This window comes from Larus michahellis, chromosome 6 (genome assembly GCF_964199755.1).
Source record: "Larus michahellis chromosome 6, bLarMic1.1, whole genome shotgun sequence".
NCBI classification, from domain to species: Eukaryota; Metazoa; Chordata; class Aves; order Charadriiformes; family Laridae; genus Larus; species Larus michahellis.
In genome coordinates, this window is record NC_133901.1 from 29,247,240 (window position 1) to 29,273,363 (window position 26,124).

Below are 26,124 nucleotides of genomic sequence, written 5' to 3' on the forward strand. Positions count from 1 at the left end.
AGGCAGGAGCTTAAAACACCATGACACCCAAATTCACAAAGAAAACGTTCTCTTACTGCAACCCCAAATTTCCTGCGCATGAAAACACTGTTTTCTTTCATCTTGAGGAGATGCTCGTTCTGTAATCCGACATTTAAAAATGAACAAACAAACAGGAGTCAGCTGACAAAGGATTCTTGCTGGTGAATGGAAGTAGGTCACTCTGAGTATTCTGCCTTTACAGTCTGGCTTAGTATTAGTGTTGTACAGAAAACAGTAACAAAACTGCACTGGAGACAGGGAAAAACTCTTAATTTTTTCTTTTCTACAAAAATGAGCATTAACATTCTGCATTAATGTGCAATGCCTCCTCAGTACCCGATATCTGGTTAATTAAAAGAAAAAAAAACAAAACAAAAAACCAACCACAAAGCAAACCACACACTAAATTAAACAACAACAAAAAACCCTTACTGGTCAGCCTGCATTTAAAGACATCTAAGTATGAGTAATAGGGCAGAGAGGAATTTTCCTGAAGTAACATAAAAGAAAATGAAAGCTCCACATACAAGACCAAATAAAATCTTCTGTCTCTCACGAATGCAAATTCTGGCTGCCCTTTTACACAAACATATTAAAGGAATAACACTAGAGGAAAAAAATAAAAGAGGAAAAACTAATAAATTCATTTTTGGAGAAAGAAATATTTAAAAACAAACAGACTATCCTTCAAACAAATTTCTTCATGATAAAGCCCTGCAATCATGTGGTTCTAAATTACACAGTTAAATATGACTGAAAAAGTAAGGCACAATTTCATAATCATTTTAAAAGCAATAATTATAATCATTTTCTTTGATATCCATGTGGCAGGCCACTGATACTATGGATGCACAAAACTACTTGATTAAAGATCTGGAAAAGTTTTTCCGACTACTAGCTAAGACTCACAACACCTCTGCATATACCACCTTCGCTGCAAAGAAGAGTGCACGTTGAGGAAAAGGAAACAGCGGGTAAGAGAGCTGCCTGCGGACAGAGAGAGGCAGAGGCAAAAACGCAGAGGCACCCTCAGCGTCATCTTCCCAGTGAGGGACTCTAACCCCTGGAAATGTAAAGGTAATGCCACCACCTGGGGCTTCCGTTTCCTTTTCTCATTTTCTAGGTACGATGAGAAATGTGGACGGACAGCAAAACCGTAACTGAATGCTCTTGAGACCAGTGATCAACCCCATTGCTTCCCCACACCACACAAAGCCAACGAGACCAGGAATGCGTAGCCAGGAATGAAGTCCGGTGGGGTACACGCAGCAGCGCTCAGTATCACAGCCTGTACTTCTGCTTAGTTGTAGCCCCACAACCACCTTATGTATGTGTGGGAGTGCACATGCCAGAGCTGTCTGAAAGTGTTTGAACTTAGTTTTTTCAGATCACAGCAAAGAATTTCCAGGCTGAAATGAGAGCTGTTCCTCAATGGCCACCAGGAAACCTACCGAGGTTATAGTTTTTTCTCTTAGATTTTTAGATGCCAGGTGAATGTTACAATTTCACAATTTAAAGTCTACTTTCCCTCATGGTCCAAACGCCAAACGGGCAATCCGCTGTTGCGAATACAAACTTGAAATGCTGAGGAAGCCAGGTAGAATCATAGAATCATAGAATCATAGAATTGTTGAGGTTGGAAGGGACCTTTAAGATCATCGAGTCCAACCTTTAGCCTACCCTGACAATAGCCACTTCTAAACCATGTCCCTCAGTGCCCCATCTACTCTTTTTTTAAACACCTCCAGAGATGGTGAATCCACCACCTCCCTGGGCAACCTATTCCAATGTTTAATAACCCTTTCAGTGAAAAAATGTCTCCTAATATCTAATCTAAACCTCCCCTGACGTAACTTGAACCCGTTTCCCCTCGTCCTATCACTTGTCACCAGGTAGTATTTCTGGAAATGTTTGAGGAGAAATGCCATTCTCAAGCCCAGAAGGGTACGTGAAGATGAAGTTCAATCAGTATCTCTTGATTGTCATGGCAGTTCCCATAATGTGCTTATATTCTTCAGTAATTTTGGTGGGAAAAACATCCCAAAGAAGAAAATTGCAATTGCAACAGAAAAAGACCCTGGCACTCCCCATAGCCAGCCACTCTGTGGCTTTAAGATGGGAAAGAAAAATGAACCCAGCAGAAGTAATACTTATTTTAAGAAGAGTCACATTATTTGGATTGTTCTAACAAAGGAAACAGTGACTTCAAAATTAGCAAAAGTAGTTAAAAATAGAAAAAAAATATCTTGTGAAAGTTTCAAAGCTTTTTTTTTATTTCACCAGGTCCAATATTGAACCATTTCCCAAGAACACATGTGCTTGTTTTTAAATAGAATTCTTATCCAAAGAACTTTAATTTACCAGCAGAAGAAACCCAAGAACCACAAAAAACTGAGAAAGACGACATGGGTTTTTGAAAAATGAAAATATTTGTCAACAATACTGAAATTTACTTAGATAAAATTCAATATGGTTTTAATCATCATAGCAAATGAAAAAAAAACAACTGTTGTGGATGACATTGTTAAAAGAGAGATTTCTCATGTAAAAAATGGCCCTTCTGACATCACGTAATTTAGTGTAAAAATTGTGACCAGCTCTAACTGGAACTAGTGTTCTCACCTCTCTCTCTTAGTTTGTACTTTACTAACCTCTAGATAGTACTTAGTTCCTGCCAACCTTCGGCAACAAACCCTCAATTACCATCACTAGTGTTTTCTCGTGGGAATTTCACCACGGTGAGATTCTTCAGCACATCTCTCTCTGACAGCCCTGACTTACAGTATTGAAGTTTATATAAGGTGTAGTCAACCCAGCTCTGTGAACAAATAGCAAATCGACGTGATGAACCAACTGCAGGAATCAGATATCAAAAGAAAACAGTTACAAACTCCAAACCTTTCTGAGCCATTCAGCTGAAGCACAGGGTGTCTAACATTTATCTCTAATGCTGAAGGAAGGCAAATACATGGGATTTCCCTCGAGCACCTTTCTCTTGGGTCCTGTTATCCCTCGTCTGCTGCACTTTCTCAAAATGAAAAGGAACCAGCATTTATCAAACCTAAGCTAGGCTCGGCTGACCGTGGCCAGGCAGCAGCCGTTAACAGGTCCAAAGAGATTTCAGTATGACTTGTTGCATATTCTCTTCAACAACCACCATTTCTCTAAGAGACACTTTTTTCTCATTCTTCTCAGACGCATTTGCTGATAGGCAGAAAGTCAACTTAAGGCCTGTGTCTCATGAAAGTCTCGCTCCTGCCGTCAGGATGAACACTATTATGTAGAGTTCACTATGATAAACACTTTGGTATTCCCACACCTCTATGATTAAGTCATTACCCAAGTGTTTCGCAGCCGTGATAAAAATCTAAGAATTAAAATATTAAAAAAAAAACCAAAACCAAAATTAAAGGTGCATTATCTGATAGGCTAAGGCAACAGTGTTGCTTTCTCTTTTTAAAAGCAACATTCAGGCAATGATTAAAATAAGTGACAATAAAACCATCACATTCACAAAATACTAGTGTTAGCCTTGGGGATACGCTTAAGGATTGGGCTGTAACCAAGGCAACCCAATCTTCTGGAGAAAGTTTAAGTAGACAGTTTTAAAGCCATGGTTCAAAGACAGTAAATCTGGCTGTAGGGCTACTTGTGACATATGGAAAGTGCCACAGCCACCAGACACAAAGCACTGATCTTGTAATAACTCATCCTCCAGTTGTCCAAATACTGCACTGGATCATCCACCAGGTGCCCTCCTGCAGTTGGCATAAGGGCAACAGAGGAACCATCTCATGTGTCCTGGGTAATTTGACAGAAATTTGACTGTGCTCACATCCTACCCAGATCAAATCTGTATGACTGGGCGCTACAGAATCAGTCTGGTGTTAATGACTGTAGGCCCACGGTTTACATCACATCATGCAATGGCTTTAAGCCTGTGCTTAAACAAACCCCATGGGCTTAAATAATTTGCTGAATTAGAACCTAATCCTGGACCTCCCTGGGCTCTATCTGGCCATGCAAATCACGGGATCAGGCCCTACTTGCCAACAAATGCTAGACAAAGCCAAAGCAGCATAAGCAAAAACTCTGCAGACTTGAACAGAAATGTTTGTGTGATCTTCTAATTCTTTTAAAAGGAACAGTTTGGACATTACCACAACCACAGATGATGTGAATTTTTATCACGGCTAAGAAGTGCACCTCAAGAAAAGCAAGGTCTCTTTGGCAAAAAGACTCCTTCTTTGGAACAGATAAAAGAGGATATATTACAAATATGCGATAAATATCATGATGAAGCAATATCCCAGTGGTTCTTAATTGCAGCGCAATTGAGATAAGTCCACCAGCATTTCCTAATTAAATCCTGAAGCATCAAGAGGGGAGATTTCAATGCACATGTGGGTGATGAGAGCCTCTGTGATGTATATACATTTATGCAATATTTTCTGAATATATTTATAGCAATTTTAGAAGCCAAAACCACACTCATTACAGAAAATAAAGAAGAGTGTTTTGGACGCTCACTCCTTCCAACAGGCAGATGGCTTTGGTGTTTCAGGGGTGAAAACAAAAGCATGATAGTACTTTTGCCCAGATGTGTCAGGTCTAGAAATTTGCCACAGTACCTCAAATATCAACACTGCTCAATCGCTGTCAAACATCTTCCATCCGTGGAGTATTTAATGCCTGAAAAGTTTGGCTCTCACCTCCCTGCATGCCAGCCCAACTCACCACAGCACCCTAATAACACAGAGGATTCAGATCTACATCTCCTGGCTGGCCCTTAGCTTTGAAATAGGCTAGAATCCCAAACCTACATACCAGCAAACTTTTCTGGAAAGAGAAGACAGAACTCTAAAAATCAGTAGTTTGGGCCAATCTGTGATTAATTAAATTCCCATAACATCCCTGGGAAATCGGAAAGAAGCCCTCTTGTGCAGAGGGCAGAACAGCAGAAGCCACATGACTTCCTCCAAGTCCAGCCTATGGCAGGGCCATAAAAAGCCTAAAGGCTCTGGACTTTGGTCCTCCTTAGTCTAGGCCACATTCTGCAGGAAGGCACAATAACTTGTTTCCACCGATTACCCCACTGTTATTCAGGAGAGTCTCATCAACCACTTGTTTTAACACTAATAAGAATAAGGAAGATCAGAGCTACGTTTGCTGCTTGATGAATGGCTTATTCTGTACCCGAGAGCATCATGTGCTTGCAGAGGGATAAAATCCTCCACAGGGAAACAATGGTGTTCACAATCCCAGGTCTGATCTGCTGGGTTTTTATAGGGTTAGTTCAAACTGCATTTGCTCAATAGTTGCGAGGTTTTTTTGACTGGTGGTGGTACAGACTGCGCGTAGAGAAGCGAGCTCAGAAGTATCTTACGTGCCACAGTTCAGGGCGCAGGAGCCCAGATGGAACCTGGCAGGAGTCACGGCGCAAAAAAATCTGTTTATGTCTGAGGCAGTAAAATTCTTGAAGGCCAGGGTAGAAATCTAGTATAAAAAGGCAAACTGCTTCAGCACAGCCACTATGGTGGAGAATGATTTCTTTTGCTTCATGGTGCCACCCTTCTACAAAGAAGGATTTATTCTGAGCTGTGAATTTTGGGAAACTTCCCTGACACTCGTGGAGTTTGCCAACATATAAACCATGTAAGGAACAGAGGTTTCAGACCGGTATTTCTGTATTTGAATTTACTGTATACAGTTAAAGCTATTAAATTTCACAGTGCTCTTCCATAAAGGTTACTGCTAAACTGAAAGGAAATGCACCATTTGCAGGAGCTGCAGTGAATATCTCAATTTTATCTCGTTGTTTCCTATCGGTCTAGCTCATCTAACCTTTTCTCTTCAGCATTAGTGGGTATAATTATATCAGGCTTCTGTTACAGAGAATAAAGATGAAAGCACCACATTCTTATTGTTTTACAGTGGGTGCATGAAAACTATTCTTATAACTTACTCTTCAAAAGTGCCAGTTTGTCACTTACATGGTCAATCAGCCTGCAACCGTTTCAGTTCTGTTTCTTAATTTGTTAAGTGCAAAGAAAGGTATTATCTTTGATTGCATCTGCAAATAAGATATTAATGTCAATTCAGTGATATGAAAATTACTCCCTCACTATGTAATTTGCACCTTAGTTATTATGGGTTTCATGAACAAGAATATTATAGCTGCTCAGAGTGCCGTGTATTTCTAATTTTTTTTTTAATTAACCAAACTAAAAAAAAACCTCCACCAACATGAGAAAAAAAGATTATCTATGCCCAGCTTTTATTTACCTTGGCATATGTATTAATTCTGGACTGAAGATGGAAACGCTGCTGCTGGCCCAGCACTCTTCTGTAATGACATTTGACCAGATAGAAGTTCTAAGTGGCTGGGATGAAAATTAAAGAGGTAAAAAAAAAAAAAAAGTTTACTTTTTGGAATGGCAGAGAGAAGGGTTTAATACCTTCTTTAGCTTTCTTAAGATAAAAACTGAACAACAGGAGGATTTAGGAGGATCCTTTTTGCTGTTGTTGAAATAAGATCCTTAATTTTTTTAACGAGAACACCAGATCATGTGTGTAAACATCAGAGAAGTGTATATCCCAAGGCCTGATTCAATCCCTATTGCAGTTGAAGGAAAATCCTCCTGTTGCAATAAACAGGAGATGGAACAAGACAACAAGACTCTGTTGCTTAAATGTCTGCCCAGAAACAAGCACTGCCAGTGGTTCCCCTAGAATGGGGTGTGTGAGAGAGTGGCGTAAGATTTTTTTGAGCATCGCTTTGCACTGCAGTTCTATGTAGTCCTTTTTTTTTTTTTTTTTTTTTTTTTAACCACTGGGATTTTAAAAATGTGTTCCAGCCCCACATCCTTAAAAGACCTTCTCAATGGACATGATTGGCTTATACCTCTGGTAAATCAAAAGCACATTGTGAGTGTGTGTGTGAGTGTGTGTGTGAGTAGTGTGTGTGTGTAGTGTATAGTGTGTGCAAGCTCACATCTTGTGTGATTGCTCATACATTGTGAATTGGAAGCATCACTGCTGAATAAGTTTATGCAATAGCAAAATATAATTTCATAAGAAAAAGAAAAAAAACCCTATTGAACTGGAAGGGAATGGAGACAAGTAAGGGCCTAGGAAAAAGGTATAGATAACAAATCTGTGTCCCAGGGATACAAGGTCACGCCTACACTCCTAGGTGCAGTACAGCTGAAGTTGCATTGTTTGTGTTGGTGATGAGAGGAGTGCTGTGCCTGCTCTCACACCTTCCCAGGCAGGAGAGCTACTTCTGCTGGTGATCCAGATCCTATTAAAGTCAAACGGAAGCTCCCCATGACTTTGACGAGAGCTGGTCAGGTTCTTAACATAACTTGGGAGAAAGAACTAGCTCAGCCATCTTTCACCTTCTACATTCATGTACTTCTATCCTGGTTTCAGCTAAGACAGAGTTAATTTTCTTTCTTGTGGTTGCTGTGTTTTCAAGATTTGGTATGAAAGGAATGTCAAGTAATGTACATTGTTTTAGTTGTTGCTAGGTGATGTTTATACTATCCAAGGACTTTTTTCAGCTTCCCATAGAAGCTGAGAAGGAGCACTGACAGAACAATGGAATGGCCAATGGAATATTCTGTACCATAGATGTCATGCCAGGTACATAAACAGACGTTGGCCAGGGGGAGGGAATCCATGATCTGCTCAGGAGGAGATGGGCAACCAGTTCACTTGGTGGTGAGAGTGGTTCGTGTTGTATTATTTTATCTTGTATACTCTTTTACCATTATTATTATTATTATCGTTATTTTCCTTTTCCATTACTGTTCTATTAAACTGTCTTTATCTCAGCCCAGGAGGTTTTTTTCCCTTTCCTTTCCCCTCCCTTTCTAGGGGTAGGAGGGTGAGAACTGCATGAGTAGCTGTGGGGTCCTAGCTACTGGCTGGGGTTAAACCTCAGCAACTTCTTAAGAGACAGGAATTAAACACAGAAATACAGTTAGGACCATGTTCAGACTTCCTTCTACAGGCAGATAACTTCGGTCCTGTGACCACTTATCTCCATCAGCTGCAGGGACAGCAGGTGGTCTGACTCACTCACTGCCCTCCTGAAAAGTCATGTCTAAATTAGGTGCCTGTCACAGGCAGTCTGAACATGGCCTCTTGAACTGCCCTCTTGTTCCAAGGCCTTCCAGTTTTAATTTTTTTTTTTTTTTTTTTTTTTTTAAACAGAGATTCAGACCCTAGGCTGGAAAGAAATCATGCAAAGCTTGTGCAATATCCCCCAACGGGCGTCCTGGGGAGGGTCACAGTTGATACTCAGAGATCAGTGCTGGCCTTGGCAGTCAGAGCCTGGATCCGAGCAGAGTTGCAGGTCTTGCAAAGGATGTGCCCGTCCAGAGGGTAACAGCCTTGATTGTCCCCTTCAGACAGGAGGCCACCGCAGTCCTAGGAAATAAGCAAACAGAAAGAGCAAAGTAAATAAGAACAAGATTAAGCGAAGAATCTATTAGTCAAAGAAACTTTCTCCTCGCTCTCCACCTTTTAACAGGATCCAGCTTGAGTCAGCATAAAGCACGAAGCTGAGGGACGTGATATCTTTCATGATTAAGCCATTTCCAGATAAGAGACAATGCTGCAGAGAAGATGGGTTCCCAAGCTCTCAGCTGAACTTAATCCAATTGAAAATAAACGGGATTATTCCCTTCACATTTCTGAGGAAGGAAAGGTCTTTAGCATTGGAGAAAACCTCAAATTTAAGCACATATTTATTAATGCCAAAAAGGATAAAAAAAGCAGCATCACTGGGAAGAAAGTTTGGTACTATAAAAAGTATGTGGTTACAGGTAATCTCCTTTGGAAGAGTTAATGCCATAAAGCTATAGCGTCTATTCCAGGGGTGACAGCTAGGCAAACTCCCTCCTTGTCTCCTCTTACCAGAATTGTCACCTGTGTTTGTATTGCAATTGGCCCAAAAAGGTTGAGGATGAAAGGAAGATGTCACTGAGACAGGCACATGGAAACCCCACTAAAAGGCCCAAAACCTGGTTGCAGAGATGTCGGCCTCTAAGTACATCAGGCTAAGTATAGCTGCTAGGAAACTTGGGAATTATCCCTCACTGCATGATCAGACAACGGCTTGGTCAAAGACTGCTGATGGAGCCGCAGTAAGGGAATTATGGCTTGTTTAGAGGCCACGCCTCTGCATCATAAATCTGTGTTTGTAAATACACCTGGCATGCAAGTGGTGGAAAGAGGAATATCATTGTTGTTCCTTTTGAGATAGTTGAGGCACACGGAAATAGAGGCCAAGCGAGTGTCTGTGCTCTCCATTGCATCTGCTTCTGACATTCATGTGTGTGAAGCCTAGGTATCTCAGCAGCCAGCACGGGGACATGCCGTATGATGAATTAGGCTGTACAAAATTTAGTGTAGGAATGCCCCAGCATCTTTAAAAAAAATGAGGCCTAAGTAACGGGCTGATATGTACCCTGGAAGCCAAAGTCAGATTGAGAAGTAAACCAGATGCCTCAAGTCTCAGCCTAGACCTTTAGGCCTTAGCCCATCCTTCTTTCTGGTTAAAGTTATTAAAACCTACAACTGTGATAAGAAATACATTTGGTCTCATTTTCTTACCCTGCCATCTGGCTGATGTATTATCCAACAAGTAACACTCACATTGAAGAATTCTTGAAGGTTCCCTAACACAGCTGTTTCCACATGTTAATTGCTTTAAGGTGATTTTTCTTTTCTGTCTTTAGATTCTTACCATCAAAATTATATGAAGTGCATAATGAAACTGAACAGGAAAGTAGCACAAAAAGCACTGCACAAAAACAAGAATGATCATGTTTATGTGTCCATTAAAATTCTTCAACCCAGCGCCATATGTTGAGTTTCCTGTACAATCTTGTTCAAATTCTAACATGCATTAGCTTTCATTTTAAGAACATAAACATGAGCAACGTTTGTGTCCAAGCTATAATTTATGATGTTCTCAAATATTAAGCCCTAATTACCTGAGTCACATTCTCTCGCTCTCATAATGAACCTGTTATAGACAAGGGACCTGATTTTCTTCTCATTTGTGCTGATATAAATGAGGAAAAATTCCTTGCATGCTGAAGTCAATGAAGTAATTTGATTGTAGAGCCAGTGTTACAATAGGGTATGCCTGCCGTGTGTATAAACATGAAGCGGTGATTAAATTAAGCCAACCTTTGCTTTCTGTCCTTCACGTGATTAGAATACTTACCTCACACCGGTAGCACTGGACGTGGAAGTCACGATCCAAGGCAACAATGCGTACAGTCTCCTCTTGTCCTGGGGCTGGCATGATGGGCTCCTTACACACTGAACATCTCGGTGCGAATTTCCTGAAGAAAGAATAGATGGCCCCAGTCACCCTCAAACTCAGAGTGAAAGTTTTTGTTAACTGCACCAGCAAGCCAGAAACTTGTGCATTCATAGAAACACACGCAGGTTCATACACATGTCACGGTTTGCAGCTTTGCACAGCTGCCTCCTTGGAAAGCACACAGGAAGGAGCACTTTAGTCTTACAATGCAATTTCAGGCTCGCGGGATATTAAAGAGCATTTTACAGACTATTAGGAGAGGACTTCAGGAATATCTGATGGGCAGCAAAGCATATTCTACTTGCCCTAATTAACAACTATAGCGCCTGTTGAATAAGTCACGATCATGACACCTCTGCACTGCCACAACCCTCAGGCTCAACGCCCAGCCTAACTCTAAGAAAGCCCAAGAAAATCCTGAGCTTAGTAAGATGACCAGGATCTCCTTCAAGACCATCTCTTGAAAAAAATATCAAAATATTAAAATTTGGAGACTGAAACAAATTAGGTGAAAAGTCTTAATTGAGAGGGTAAAAAGATTTGCCCTCTTTTGGGCAAGAAATTACACTAATTTGTTGAGGTTTATCCCATCCATTTTAAACTTCTGAGCTATCTTACCCACTTAGGCACACCAGAGCACACTCCTGGCTGCGCTCACTCTCAAACAAGAAGCACCAGGGCAATTCTAACTAGCTGCATTTTCTAGCTAAAACCAACTCAGTTACCCATTAGAGGGTTGCCCAGGCTTAAAAAGGTCTGGGTGCAGAGACACCAACAATCTCTCTTCCACAGCCAGCGCTCTTCAGTGACAATCACTCACTGTGTGAAGGGACTGGCTTGAATCAAGGTCAGCTCAGGGATCAAGAGGAGCACAGACCCTTCTTTTTCCCCTTATATTGCCCATTGTATGCCCTTCTGTCTAACTCACATACGTTCTGTATTAGGTCTGGTTTTGCTCCTCCCAGTTGTCCATGAGAAGCAGACATCTCTGCTCCTAGGCAGGTGGGGATGCTTGAGAACATTTAGCCTGTGGTAAATCATTATTTGCTGTTTTGGTTCAAAACCTATGGGTACCAATTCCCCGGCTGCAAATTCAGCTCACTAAAAAGAAACATACCCACAGAATCTGCTGCCATGTAATGAGAGCCGGGGTCACAGGCTATGGAGCGACAGAGGGCCATGCTTATGGCAAACATCAGAACACGAGGAGATCAAAGGCGCTTCTCTTCTGAAACACCTAGGAAAGATCGACTCTGCCACCCAGCCTGTCAAATGAACCACCTCAGAATTAACTACCTTAGGAAAGAAAAAAAAATAAAAAATCTATCTGTATTAGGAATAAAGAAAAATATTAATTTCACTGGCAGCAGATGAAAGATGTCTGTGTAGCTGCGATCTAACGAAAAAATGAATTAAACAGTGGCTATAGTGAGCGCTCTGAAAAATAACTTAAATGGATCATGATATGACCGGAGCTGTAATCGCAGTTAATTATATGCTGCTTCATGCAGGCGCTTCCTTGTGCCATTTAGCTCAAATGCGGTGCTTAAAAATACTTCAACATTTCTCTGTGCAGGCCACCGTGGGTAATCCATTATGAGACAAATATTAACTTCCGGGACCCAGAGATGACTCCTGCAGATTTCAGGGGATGTGGATGTGCTACCGCAGGGCCTAAGCTCAGGGGGTAGCTAAGTGACAGCGTGAGCATCAGCTACAGTTTTGTTATCGAGAGGATGTACAAGATGTAGAGCACTTGACCTCCAGACCAGCAGAATGTGTCACCCCTGTTCAATTGCAGGGGGATGGACTAGATGACCTCTCATGGTCTCTTCCAACCCAAACTATTCTATGATTCTACGATTAAAACTGGGCTGGCCAAAGTGCTGCTGAACGTGTGGTTGGTCAAAGACATTCTGAGTGTCCCATTAGGTCTCATGCTATTCCCATCATCTTCCCCTCAATCTTTCACTCAACGATTTCATGTCCTGTCCTTGGATTGGCAGCCTCCCACTACCCAGCTCTCAGAATCCTGAAGTCCAGATCCAGTCACTGCCAAAGGACTTCAACAAGGTCCCTTTCCAACCTAGGCAATTCTATGATGCCATGGGACGTCTGCGCTTGCTCCCAAACTTTCTCATGAAGGTGTGCGAGCCCTTGGCCTGTGGGGCCTGGGGAAGGGGCCGTCTCCAAATCTTAAGTGGGTGTGAGGGGAAACCCTTTGGGAGCCTGAGTGGCGTGTAAGCCTTCTGTTGGGCCTGTGCTCAGGCCCAATTTTGTCTTACACACAACTGCTGGCACAGAAAAGCAAGGTAACACAGCAGCTGCCAATTAACGCAGCCTATCTGAGCTACAGGGAACATTATCAAGTTGGATTTTAACATGCCAGTTGATCGTGGCTGCTTCCCTTTCTGTCGAGTCAGCCTGCTTCTTTGAGCTTTCAGGCCCACACACTGATGTCACGAGGCTCTCATTAAGTCTACCCCCTTAGAAATTAAGAGATAAATGGTTGAGATGTAAACTCACATTTGTCAGTATTGATTTCTTCTTTTAATTGAGGGGTGTAATGTGTCTGTCTTTTCCATACAGGGGAAACATTTGTGCTCTGATTATATCTACCTGTCTTCCCTAGATTAGTTGTGATGATGGGGGTGGTAGCGTGGCAGTGACAGAAACTACTTGCAACTATACCTTTCAACATACTTTAAATAGCAGTTTCACTATAAATTATTACCAGGGCTGTATTTTTAGCAGCTTTAAAAAGCTAATTAGCAACTAGAAACAAGAGGAGCTGTGAGCATCCTGTGGCCACCTAGATCCCTCTAGCCGGTAAGCAAACACCTGCAGAGTGCAACAGTACAGGACCTCTCTTAATTGCTCAGTGGAAGAGGGGGGGATACAATGATGTGGAAGGGCAGGTACAGGCAGCGAGGAGAAACGAGCACATGCTGAGTGCAGGGGAAGGCAGAACTTTTAAAACAGATGACCACAGAGGTTATCCACAAATTCAGATCTAAGCAAAACAGATCAAGGAGCATCAGCCCCTAACCAATTAATCTTGTATGTCATGGTGTGCCTGCCTGGAGCAAAGCTCTGCCTACTATTTAAGAGCCTTCGGAGGATGTGCAGAGGGTTCAGATCTTTTTGGACACTCAGACTAAAAAAGGAGGATTTTTAGGGACAAAAAGAGAAAGACAATAAGCAAAGCCACTGAAAGCAGCTTAGGCCATACTTATGGAAATCCTCGATGCAGTGGATGTTCCCACCAGCATCCACCGTGAAGGGGATCCCATCCAGGCTGCGATGGCACATCACGCAGGTGAAGCAGTGGGGATGGTAGGCCTTCCCAGTGGCTCGGAGGATCCTTTCCATGATGGGCTTTGCACAGACGCTGCATTGCTCCAGCGTGTTCTGCAAACAAAACATACACAGCAGATGTGAGCACCATCTCAGCAGGACGTTTACAAAGGTCAGCTGGGCTGGAGGCTGCTGCTGGTCTACTTGGAAGTTTTAGATACTTTCCTTTCATTGCTTCTAGATAAGTGCAGTACAGTCAACAAAGAGTACGATAACAGCACAGGGCCTGGGTCAAGTGTTTAGCATAGTGTGAGAACACAAACCAGAGCCTTCTCTCAGCAGCTCTGATAAGCGATCAGAGGTGGCCCATCAGGTGGGTGTATCTGAGACAGTGCAGCTTCTGTAGCCAAGTGCATGCCAAGGAGCTATGCAGCCTGCACTCCTGGGTTTTTGCCTCTGGACTGCCCAGTCTGAATGACCTTTTGCAGCTGAGTTGATTAGAGACAACCTCCACAATGTGCAGTGCGAAGCTGAAGCTCAAACTCCTGGGGCTACACAGAGACCCTCAAACTGCTCTGCCAATACAGCTCCCATAAAGGATATTTATCTGCCTTGTAAGAAAATCTTGATTTTCCTCTCCCACCACAGAGACTACTGTTGAGTCTGGGGAGAGAACAAAACAGTGTCTGCAGTGAAAGCATCACAAGCACAGGAGTTCAGGATGACTTAAACTGTTCATTTATCTCTGTCCCACGATGTTTGAGATAATGACTGTGAAATGACAGCTCTGAGGCCATGCTCCTTGTGCAGAGGTTTTACATAGAAACCTGCTCCTGAAGCACTGGAGCCAAAAAAACCCCTCCTTTCAAGTGGTGTCCATTGATTCATCTCATTTCAACCCTCACTCACCCTTGCAGTCAATTATAGAAACACCAACACAATTTTGCTTCAGATGGTTGTCTGTGAGGCACAACAACCCTTCTGAATACCAACTGTGCAACTTACCCTTTCAGACCAAGCACTTTAAAAGACACAAGCCATGAATGGAGGATGCAACCCACACAGACAGATGGAAACCATAAATCTGTGGCAATGATTTGGGTCATTTCACTGGACTTTGGAAAAGTGAACTTCACCCACTACTTTTGCTTGATGCATCTGGAGTTATCAAATAACGTTAATGTTTGCATCTTGGATGAGGAAGAAAGTTTATGACTACAATACTGATTATGATTAAGATAGAAATAAAGAGGGGGAAAAAGGGAAAGGAAAAAAGTCTAATGGGACAGAAATATAAAAAGCTGCTGGAAGGCAGATCATGTTGACAAACACAGGCAGGCTAAAGTTCTTCTGCTTCCTCATGTAACAAAATTCCCAGGGAAAGTAGTGCTTTGACTGACCACATTGTTATTGCTTCTTTGAGCCAATATTCTCAGGGGCAAGATCCAGCCCTTACATGTGCAGCCAAAACGTACTGTCAGGAGATGAATCATCCAGGAGCTCAGAGAGGTTACTTCTACACGCACGTATTTGCTATCGGACATTATCTCTGGGCTGCAAATCACTGGTAAGATACAAACACAGAAATACACAGGTTCATATCAGAAGATCAAAAGGATTGTTTTTGGAAAGGTCGATACGAAAAGTCCTGAATTTCAACCCATATGAGAACTGCCTAACACATCTGTAAAGACAGCATAGCCAGACTAGAGTTTGTTTCAGACTGGATTTTACTTTATGCCTTGTAATAATGGGCAGGAAAGAATTATTTCTGGCCTTTCTGTTTGGTTGCTGTCACCATCATCATCATTATAACAGTAGCTAGTATGTCAGAAAAAGCAAGGTCAATAATTTTCTCCTTGGAGGAATAACCTGGCAAATTTACCATTTTGCTTTGTAAAAGCATATCACATTATCTCAGTCCATATCCGTGCTGCTCTCTGTATTGCCAAGGAAGCAATGCAGCATACCTGCAGATACCGATGGAAGACTGTGCCACTCATAAGGCATTTTCTATGATAACTTCTGTATATGCGCAGGTACGGAGCATTTGCCTCACCAAGTCACCGCTTGCTTTGTTTCCAACAGTTGCCAACAACGGACTCCAAGGTATGAGTACAGGGCAATCAAAACACATCAATTCCTTAGCATATGCTCCCAGCCTGCAGCCATTTCTGGCTTAGGGACTTCCTGAGCCAGAGCTTGACTTCTCTGTACTTAGCCTCAAGTGGATGTAACTCCCATGAACTTTCCTGATTGCTTTTTGAATTCTGATTAACGTTGAGCATGACTGGAGTTTCACAGCTTACCCACACTTTGGGGGCTGATGGGCTAAGCGGTTCCCCCGGTCTGCGACCACAGCCTATGGCACAGTGCTCCAGACAGCAACGCTGGGCACAGCCTACCTGGTGCTGCAAACAGAGCAGAAACCTGCAGCTGCAATCCACCCTGCAAAGGGATCTAACACCAAACAGCGTGGCCGGGAAATGCTCTCACTACAGATCTGATACAACTCCTCCTCACATGTTTCAGAGGCGCAGGGTTTAAGACCGCAAGGGATCATTACAATCGTCTTGTCTGACATCCCGTGTTAACGCTGACTTTGGTGGGAGTTTTGTGGTGACCAGGACAGCAGGTAATCAGCTTCTGGATTATGCGCCTTCAGAAAACGCGCATCTTCTCCCACATCTCAGCTCAGTCACACTGTTTGACATTCTCGCAGCCAAGCAAGACAAGCATTTTAAATTAATCAACTCCTGATTAAGCCTTCTATATAACCTGAAAATCAGACTGGAGAAATTTATTCTTTTCATCCTTCCAAGTCTGTACCAGTGAGGAAAAACAAAGTCATTAGTTTCAGACTCCAGTTCACTCCCTGTCTGGGAATATATTTGCTTAAGCCTCTTCCCTTGCTAGAACCCTGGCTCAGACCCTTCTCTTCAAGGTGTTACCAGAAGATGCCAAAGGGAAAGCTTCCTTGATTCACACCCATTTGACATCAGGTTGCTGTAAGGCAGGATTTGGCCTGTGGAGCTAACAGGGTTTTCTTTGATTCTCTAATCAGGTTATCCCACATGCCTAAGTGCTGCCCCTGCAGCTAACAACCTGCACAAAGGTATTTCTGCACATTATAGGAATAGCATCCCTGTAGGATTATACGTTTGGCTTCTTGATTTTGCTTTCTTTCACAGTTTAGCTAACTCTCCTAGCACCTCATGGAGCTTTCAGACCTCCAGAAAGCCAAACAAGATGAAGAAAAAAACCCCTATCAGCCCTGGCTTTCTTCTTTTCTCCCAAGCTGCCATTACCAGCCCTCTCTGTAACCAACAGGTAGAGCTGAGTGCATCTGATGAGCAACACAGAGGGCCAAAGCAAGGCACAGAGAAGAAAGATAAGAACCAGCTAGGCAACATCAGACCTAGAGGCTGTAGTCAAATTTATGCCATAAGAATACAGACCATAAATCCAGCATGTGCTGAGGGGAAAGTTTACCACCCTTTTCTCATATTTTTGGCTAAAAGGCAGGGAATGCCCTTCTTTTTTAAAGACACTTGTGTCTCCAAGTTCAACTAATTTTGGGAGTTTAAAAAGGCTGGGGAAGGAATCATCCATTTCTAAATAGAAGGTTAGCCTCGTGTTAAAGGCTGAGTCTGGGTCCATCTCTCTTGAGGGCAGAACTATTTACCCATGGCAAAGAAAAAGAATCTCACTTGAGGAGAATAACGCACCCTAATATACCAGTAAGAAAAATAACCCCAAGCAAAGAAACACTAAAAACACAAGCAAAGAATTGAGATGATCAATACATGAAGCATCAGCTTGCAAGTATAAGTGAAGAGACTTAAACGTGTACAGCACAATCAGCAGCAAAGTTGGCACAAGCTGCTTGGGAACAAGTATCTGACAGCAAGCAGTGGTGGGAGCTGTTTGAGGGCCTCCCTACAGCAATACTTGGCCCTTCAGAAAGCCCAGAAAGCCAAAGGGAGTTGCTCTGCAGATATTAGGTTTAAACACGGGACACAAGGTGAAAATCTAAACTGCCAGGAAAGACTTCTGGGGTGCAAGAGCCATTGAGGGCTGCAAGGGGGAAGTGTCTGAATCCCCTCCTGAAAACTCCACAGCCCAGATGGAAAGCTGGCAAACGGCTCTGGAGAGCAGAGCTGCAGTGACAGCCTGTGGGCTGCAGCTCATCCTGCTTCCCTAACGCTGTAGATTATAACCCCTCATAACCAAATTTTGGGTGCCAGCAGTAACTAGCCACATAGTGCAGCACAAGGGGCCCTCCCACAATGACCTAGCAATGAATGCAGAAGAAAAGCCACACAGAGATTAGTCATTGCTTCTTCTGTATTGGCAATTTATCCAGAGCTCTAACGAACATAAATAATCTCTCCTGCACTCCAAACAGCAGACTGAGGAGAGCTCACGCATGGGGTATAGCACGGTATAGCTTATTTTGCTGGGAGAGGGGAGGGAAGCTGCTGGAATAAATTACATTGGCAACTCACGCGCAGGGACATGAACTCACTTTCTGCGAGCACTGCAGAAGAAACATTTTTTGGAGTGACTGCACAGAGGAGATGATATTAGCTGCGGGAATCAAAAGTGACTGTTGTGCTAAAAACAGGCACATGGTCAACTACTGTAGTTGAACTGTAACTCAGTAAAGTGCGGTAAGTGAATTGCTTTAAGTCTTGTGACTCTGTCCTTCATTTCCTCAGACTGCAAGGAGAGCAAAGCAGGAGACATTTTCCCCATTGCGGGATAATTTTTGAGGCTTGAAAATGTTTCCATACTTAAGTGAAGACAGAACGCTTTAATCTCAAGGAGTCTGGTGAATTTATAAACCCCAAATTAGATCAGGTCAATTGAAACACTGCACGTCAAATAATTTCAAATGGTTTCATTTAGGTTTTGGGTCTGCAAATACATAGTTGGATTATAAATTAAATATAAAGCAGACACTGGTGGAGGGGTTAAGTGTCAAGATGTAATTTCAACACTTTCAAAACCTTTTTTTTTTTTTTATTTTTGGCATTATTTCTCGAAAAGGATAATCCAAGACCTGATTTCCCCCAAAAAAATCCCCAGCCATCCCCAGTTGCCATCTCCACAGATGGACAAATCTTGGCAAACACAACATTTAATTCACTAATGGCCAGCATTAAAATTCCTTCCTCCATATTTGAGGAGCAAATTTGGACATGTGTGAATTAATCTTTTTCACTCAGCTTGACCAGCTGGACACATTAACAGTGGGTGACACGCTCCTTCCAGCAGGGTAGATCCAGCAAGGGGGAGCCCTGGGGAAGGATCTTGGCCAATTCTCTGATGTTCAGACCACATTGCCATATCCACGTCAGCGTGTTGGGGCAAGAGATATGACCCCTGACAGCCCAAAATATCCCGGCAAAACCCCCTAATCCAGACACAGCAGTAAGCAGTGAGGGTGCTCTTTAGCTGGTATAAGCTTGTTGTGCTGGGAGAGGAGAGGGAAGATACTGGAATAAATTACATTGCAACATTACCAGCATGATGTGGGTCTGAGCTGGGCATACAGCTATCAACTGCATAGTGTAGACTCGGGCCCTGGAGGTTGCTGTATGCAGTGGCTTTCAAATAGTTCTTCCATTCAGCTCAGTTTTTAGTGGCTTTCCCAGCACAGTAGCAATACCACGGCTGGCACACTTCCCCTCTGCTGGAATCTGCTTTTCTTGTCAGGAAAACCTAATTCAGCTTTGTATTTTTGGATTTGGAGCAGCTGGAGGTGAATCTGGCAATCTCCTCTCAGCATACAGGCTGAAGGAGTCCCTTCTCCTTGCCTTGTAACTATTAGAGAAAGACTAGATATATTTTATGGCTTATGTTAGTGGCAAAGATGACAATGACATGCAATTGAGTCCACAAATGTGCAACAACAAAAAGGCCCTGATGAAAATGGAACAGGGCTTGAGAAATGCTTCACAAGTGATATGCAGATGTCAAAATACACTCTACAATGAGAAGAGGAAGGAACTCCATTTACTCCTTCTTAAGATAGCTGTCTTCTCAAGTGAAGGCTGAAGGATGGCTTTGCCATTGTCTGAGCGTAGCAAAGGCTGGTGGGGAAACCTAGAGAAGGCTGCTGGATCTGGCAGGCACATGAGCTGGCTATATTACCTGGAGAAAGGTATATATTTTTAACGGTGAACATAATTAATGTTTAGCACAGCACAGGCAAGGACAGAGTGATTTCTCTGTTACTAAGACCCAGTTTAGATAAGACCCATGTCCATCTCTAGCACCATCGAGTTGAGAGTGATGAACAAACGTCAGGGTTAAATGATCTGCTCTGCATTAGGCTCAATGTCTAACCACAATCACACTGACTCCTTCCAACTAAAATCCACAAGAAGCCTGATGTTGGAAATTACTTAACTACTTTCTGGCACTCAAAGCTACTCATCTTCTGTACGTTCCTTGCTCTGACAACACTGAGATCTTTGTCATTTTAAAACAGCATCGCTTACGAATGTAACAAATGAAGGATTCGATCTCTAAACTGGTGGGATGAAAGATAAAATGTCTGGATTTTACTTCTGTCTTTTCAACCAAGTAACTGTCAGAGGCAAAGCACTCCTCCCATGCTCTGTGCCTCAGTTTGCCTGTAAATAAAACTGCTGTGAAAACTGCATATTCCAGTGAGAAACTGGATGCTGCTAGGTTTGATAAATACTTGTAAAGGAGTTTGTGTGCCCATATGGTTACTTTATGGAAACAAAGTATTTTTCACAGCAACAACTAAAACTTTGTGTTTGGTGGGTGGTTTTTTTTTTTTTTTTTTTTTTTTTTTTTTTTTTTTAAAATCTGTAACAGCTGCACACATCCCAAAAGTCAACAAGGTCTGGCTGTGGGAGGCGCAGTACTGGGGAACAGCATCTGAGCAGTCACTCGAAATACTCCAATGTGACTACAAGCAATTTGCAAAAGAAAAGATTTTAATAGTGGGGAAATGCGCCTAACTCACAGGTGACTTTAAAAAAGCATGGAGAATAAAAAAAGTCTATGCCTATGAAATTTTTTCAACAATAATAATTATAGTCGCACATAATACTACAGTAAGCCAAGCAATTGAAAGCATCCTTAGCAACTACTATGTAAAAGGACATTACTATATATAATGGTAATCAGCTCCTGTTCCTTCAGTAATTTTCTTTCTGGTGGAGGTGCGTTTCCAAAACTTCTCACATGTTGTCTACTGACACCAAAAAAAGAGGAGCTGCGCATTCCCCACAGCATCGAAACAGCGCATGATGCACATGGGTGCACGCAGCTCACGCTTGCTGCCAGCACCACACCGCACACCAGGTACCAGCCCCAGCACCACTACGTGAAGTTGGTCACACTGCACCCGGACTGCATCTGGTCCAGAAAACACCCAACCACTAAGCTGGGGCAGGCTTTTGGACCACTGGAAAGATGAGCATCCGTAAAGCACAGCAGCACCGGTGGAGCACAGGAGACGAGCCTGCCTTGGCAGGGAAGGATGATCTGATAAGACAGTTTCCATCTCAGATTTCTTCAATCCGAGGAGATCCTGAGCTCATGACCAGACCTTTGGCCCTCGTTCCAAACTGTTGCGTAATACAACACCTGGCACAAGATGCTGATTTTCAAAGATTTCTAATTTGAAGGAAATCCCTCAGAATCCTGCCCAGAACGCCAGAGGTAAACAGTTTGTTCGAGGCTTCTGCAGCTCAAGCAAATTGGCACGGAGCTACCACTGAAATCCCTGGACCCCGTCGCACAACGGCGGACGGGCCTTGGAAGATTAGCGTTGCTTCATACCACTGGGGTCACTACCTAGAGATAAATCATTCCCGGCTTTGCCGATTGCAGAAAGATGGGTTTGAGGATTTCTGAGGACTCTTTTTCCACTGGATTGAACCTTGGTAGTTTTGAAAGCTATGATATTCTATTAGCTTTGCTCCTAAGGGACAGGGGGAATACATCACAGGTTTTGATAGCCTGCACTTTTACCTATTATTATTAACACCCACACGTCAGGTGAAAGCACCTACAAACCATAATCATAGCTCAGGGCTCCGTGGTACAAAGTGCGCTGGGGGATAAAGCAAAACCATTCCCTATGCTCAAGCGCTAGCAGTCTTTGCACTATAGATGTTGCACTGCTTGCCTTACATGTTCTCACCATCAAATCCATCTGTTCCCTCAAGACATGATGTGCCTGACCTTGTATGCCACCCTGGGAGTTTTGCCTAAATAAGGACCGAAGGATCTGCCCTGTTGTGATTACTTTCTGCACAGGCAGCAGAATTATATGCAGCTGGGAAATGTGGCAACCAGTGAGCAGATACACTCTGCTCCTTGTTTAGATACAATTGTGGACAACACAGATTTCAAGCTTAATTACCAACGCCGAGGAAGCTGTTAGAGAGGCATTTGAAACCGCTTGCAGTTTAAACTGATTAGAACTTTGTGAAAACAAAACAAGATTTTGTAGCAAATTGTTAGGCTAAAATTCAAGTCAAACTGAACCGCATCAAAGGAAATACAAAGAAGTGACTATCGGCAAGAAGTGGGCTTGCTTCTTTCCTTTTGGTAGAGAATTTAATTTCATAGCCTTTAATAAACCTGATGCTCCAATCCAAGCTTGCCACTCTGGCAAAGAGCTTAACCAAAATAACACTGGAACTCATAGCTGGCAGACCGAAGAGACTATAAATTGGTCAAATCTGGGCAGAATACAAGAGAAAAAAAATATCCAAAATTCCATTCAATCTTCCTGTTTTAGAATTTTGATGTAACTGACCATTGACATGGAAATGTTATCTTGACCTTAACTGCTAAAGCTGACTTGTGGAGGAAAAAATGACTGACTCTGTGACATTTCGGTGGTTATTTATAGTTCCCCTCACCCTCCTCTTTCTTGGTATTTTTACATTAGAAATGAATTCTCGCCTGCCATGCTTTTCCTGAAGGACTGTCTGAGCGGTGCAAGAATTTGTGACATAAAAGCCATCAAGAAAATGGAGTCTTGTTGATTAACATGGAAATCAAATTTTAGTTGGAAACTCTGTCAATAAACTAGCGTCCAGCGAAGATGAGCTTTTTTTTTTTTTGGTTACAGATTGAACACCACCAGCCTTTTAACTCCAACCTGTTTAAAGCTGGCATTTTATGCCTCCTTGTGCTCTCCAAGAGAGATTTCCTAGAGAAACCAAGGGAAAAGACTGGGCTACTACTTAAGAGTCTGGGTATTTCTAAAGCTTGGACAAAAAAAAAGGGCAAAATCCTTCCCCTTCACTCCTTGAGAATAAAAAAAACCAACCTCATCTCTCTAAGCCCCAAGGAAAGGCCCCTGGTTATTTCAAGTCAACAGATAAGAGCATCTCTAAGTTGCTTCTAATAGCTATCAAAGGTTAAATATTTCAGCTGAATATCAGTTTAACAGCTCCCCCTTACCATCTCAATTGCTCAAGCAAAGAGAATGCAAAGCTTCTCATGTATCTCATACATGTCACAAGAGAAAGTCGCGTTTTCTAGTGGCAGAGCACTGGAAACTAAACGTGCTTGGCTTCTGTCCTTGGGTTCACCAGTGACTTTTCTGAGAGTTTCATTTCATTATTTTCCACGTCTGTGCTTCATAATATCTGTAGAGTGGGTTTAGTAAGGTATTGGGAGGCCTTTCATGCTGTGACAGAAGTCACATCTCTATTATAAACACCAAAGCTGGCACTAGAACTACCAAGTAACAAACAACTCCCCAAACCGATCCCAACCAAAAAACAAGCAAGAAGGTAATGAGATTTTGCACAGAATTTCATGGAGCTTTCACTGAAACACCTTTTGAGCGCAAGATAATTTTTCAGTGTATACGTGCAAGTTGTGAAATACAGGTCATGGCAACAGTTCAGCATAAAAATAGCTGCTTTTAATAGATAATGTAATCCAGTATAAAGCTTGGAAAAAAACCCACCCAAAACTCTCACAGCACTTGGATGCTGCCGCTACCCGAACTAACAGTGAGAATATGATTCTCCCAAATCCCTCATGTGTTTCTTAAAGAGATGCCAAATGAATTTAAGTCCCTGATGTCAGGAGGACATGTTGGAGCCTTTAGGGCAACAGGAGACTTATCTGTGCCTGGAATACGAGGGTGAAAACTTTGTGGGTGCTCTGAGGTCCTTCCAAAGGGAGGGGAAAAGGTGGTTTCTTATTTCCTGAAGAAACCCTCCTGAGTAAAACGCGTATTTTAAAGATACTGGAAGAACACTGGGCAGGGACCACAGGCAGCCAACACTGGCTGCTGCCAAGAATAACAGAAAACAGAATTTAGTGATTCAAGGTAATGCAAGAACTGTGTTTCTATACTCTGTCCCCTCTACACCAAGACCAGGAATGCAAAAAGGGAAAATGGAGACAGCTATGTAAGAAGAATCTAGACAAGGCACAGCACAGATAAGAGAACTTCCCAGAGTGGTCAAAGGTCAAAGTCAAAATCCATCCGCTTTCTACCTAGAGAGTGATATTCCATTCAGAGAACCCATCCATCACCTTCCTTCCTCCACAATGAGATGATCTCATCCACAGAAAGATAGAGGAAATGACTTACATCAGCACCTCTGCACCTACAGCCCACCTCCAAGGTGCCTCTGCTAGAACTCAGCTTGATGTACAGTTGGGAGAAAAAGGATGATTCCTTCTAACCTTACAAACTGATACCCGTGCTACAGATCAGCTCCTTCCTGGAACAATGAGTGAAAAGTAAATCAGAAGCTTTGGGCTACTCTTCTGATCAAGATACTGCGGTGGGACTATTGGGCAGAAGATTCCTTGCAACACAATTCCCTACCTAGTTGATCTACCCTCTTGGCACTGTTCAGTTACTCTCAAGCTAGAAAAATCAAGGCTCCTTGTGAAAAAAAAAGAAGTTTTCTTATTTTGGACAGACAACATGGAGACTTGGATATAGAGATCTTGGAAGGCAAAACCATTGGAATGCAAGTAATAACGTCTTGGGCTCAGAGTTGCCATCACAAGCAGATGGGCATGTCTGAGTAGGTGGTAAGTCTCTGATGTCAGCAGGGTTACTCAAGGATGCTCAGAGCAGGAAAACTGCACTCTAAAGGCATTTCTTTCCCTTTCATCGCCATGAGAAATTTTGGATTAATTTGGAATATGAAGGACACTGGTCTGAGCTGTCGGGAAGGTTTATGTCAGAGCAGAACAGACCAAAAATGAAGCTGACAGTCGGCATTTCTTTACCAGGTCTTTTATATCACCTGAGGAGGCTGCCTTGGATGTTATTTAAAGTTGAAAAGCACAGCCACTGAATACTGTGGTAGTCAACTAACTGTCAGTCCCTAATATATACTAACCAGGTTACTCCCGTGTTTGTGAAAGCAACACCAAAGGCTTTCAGCCAAATATTACATTTAAAAAAAGAAAACAACAGTTGAGAAAAAGCAGCAAGACTCAAACGTGAATGAAGCTTTTGAGAAGAAGAAGAGATTCACTTGGGCACACGCAGCAGTAACACAAATTCCCCGAGTCTTGTGAAGGTGCTCAAGAATCAATGAGCAAAGCGGAGCAGCAACGGAAGGAGAAACCAACTTGTCCAACCTCCCTGTCTTCCTAGTGACACAGTTACATAAGAAATGTGCATTTATATAAACACACTGAATGTATAATAGGCATTATGTAACGCATCCATTCTCCAGTCGATAGCGTCCTCTTAGTGTATGGACTCTCAGGCTGAAATCACAGTGGTTGTGGAATATAGAGGGGGAAAAAATAATATTATTCCAGGATCATTCTGTTCTGTAACTGTTCCGTTCTGTTATGGGGATTTTCTTTCCACAACAGTGGAAAAGACCATGCTCTGGTGCTTCACGCAGTATTTTAAAAGGTCTGAGGTCACCTGCACCAATGCTTGTTTCTCATTAACGCAACTGCTGAATTGCTCATCTCCATCCTAATACAAGTTACTTCCAACTTTCCTTTCTGAAGGCCAGAAATTGCCATTTCCCCAGCAAGAACATCTGAACACCCAAAGTAATCTGACCCTCACTTTTTGCCAAGTAGCTCACACAAAGTAAAACTAGTATGGGCCACGTCTTTCCATAGGTGCTGATTTAATGGACCTACTCGGAACAACAGAAGGAAGGGCCATTCTTCATCAGGCTCTAACTGTGGACCAGGTCCAGGTACAAAGCAACAAGACAGTTTGGTAATAACATGTGGGTCATGTACCTGATCATCTGCATTAGCTGGATCAATTTGAACAAGTGCTGGTGGTCTCCTAATGAAAGAAACACATTTTGTTGCTGGCATCATACCAGCCTACTGTGCAAAGTGATCCCTCCCCACATGCACTGCCACATCAGCTTCCAAAGAGACGAGAGAGGAGGACAGAGGGATAGGGAGGGGTAGCGAAGGGTGGGGGACCAAGGAAGCGA

At 42.7% G+C, this 26,124-nt stretch overlaps 1 protein-coding gene across 9 annotated transcripts in view; it reads right to left on the bottom strand.

The window, feature by feature from the left end:
• Nucleotides 1-6,848: 6,848 nt before the first annotated feature.
• LPP (LIM domain containing preferred translocation partner in lipoma) overlaps nucleotides 6,849-26,124 on the bottom strand; it is a 339,264-nt gene continuing 319,988 nt past the window's right edge. For all 9 annotated transcript variants that reach the window (XM_074593072.1, XM_074593076.1, XM_074593073.1 and 6 more), the window contains 3 exons: nucleotides 13,599-13,777; nucleotides 10,265-10,385; nucleotides 6,849-8,457 (listed from right to left, as the gene is read on the bottom strand). In XM_074593072.1, coding sequence (XP_074449173.1) covers nucleotides 8,329-8,457; nucleotides 10,265-10,385; nucleotides 13,599-13,777 — 429 coding nt within the window. In that variant the 3' untranslated portion in view covers nucleotides 6,849-8,328. The remainder of the gene's footprint in view (nucleotides 8,458-10,264; nucleotides 10,386-13,598; nucleotides 13,778-26,124) is intronic.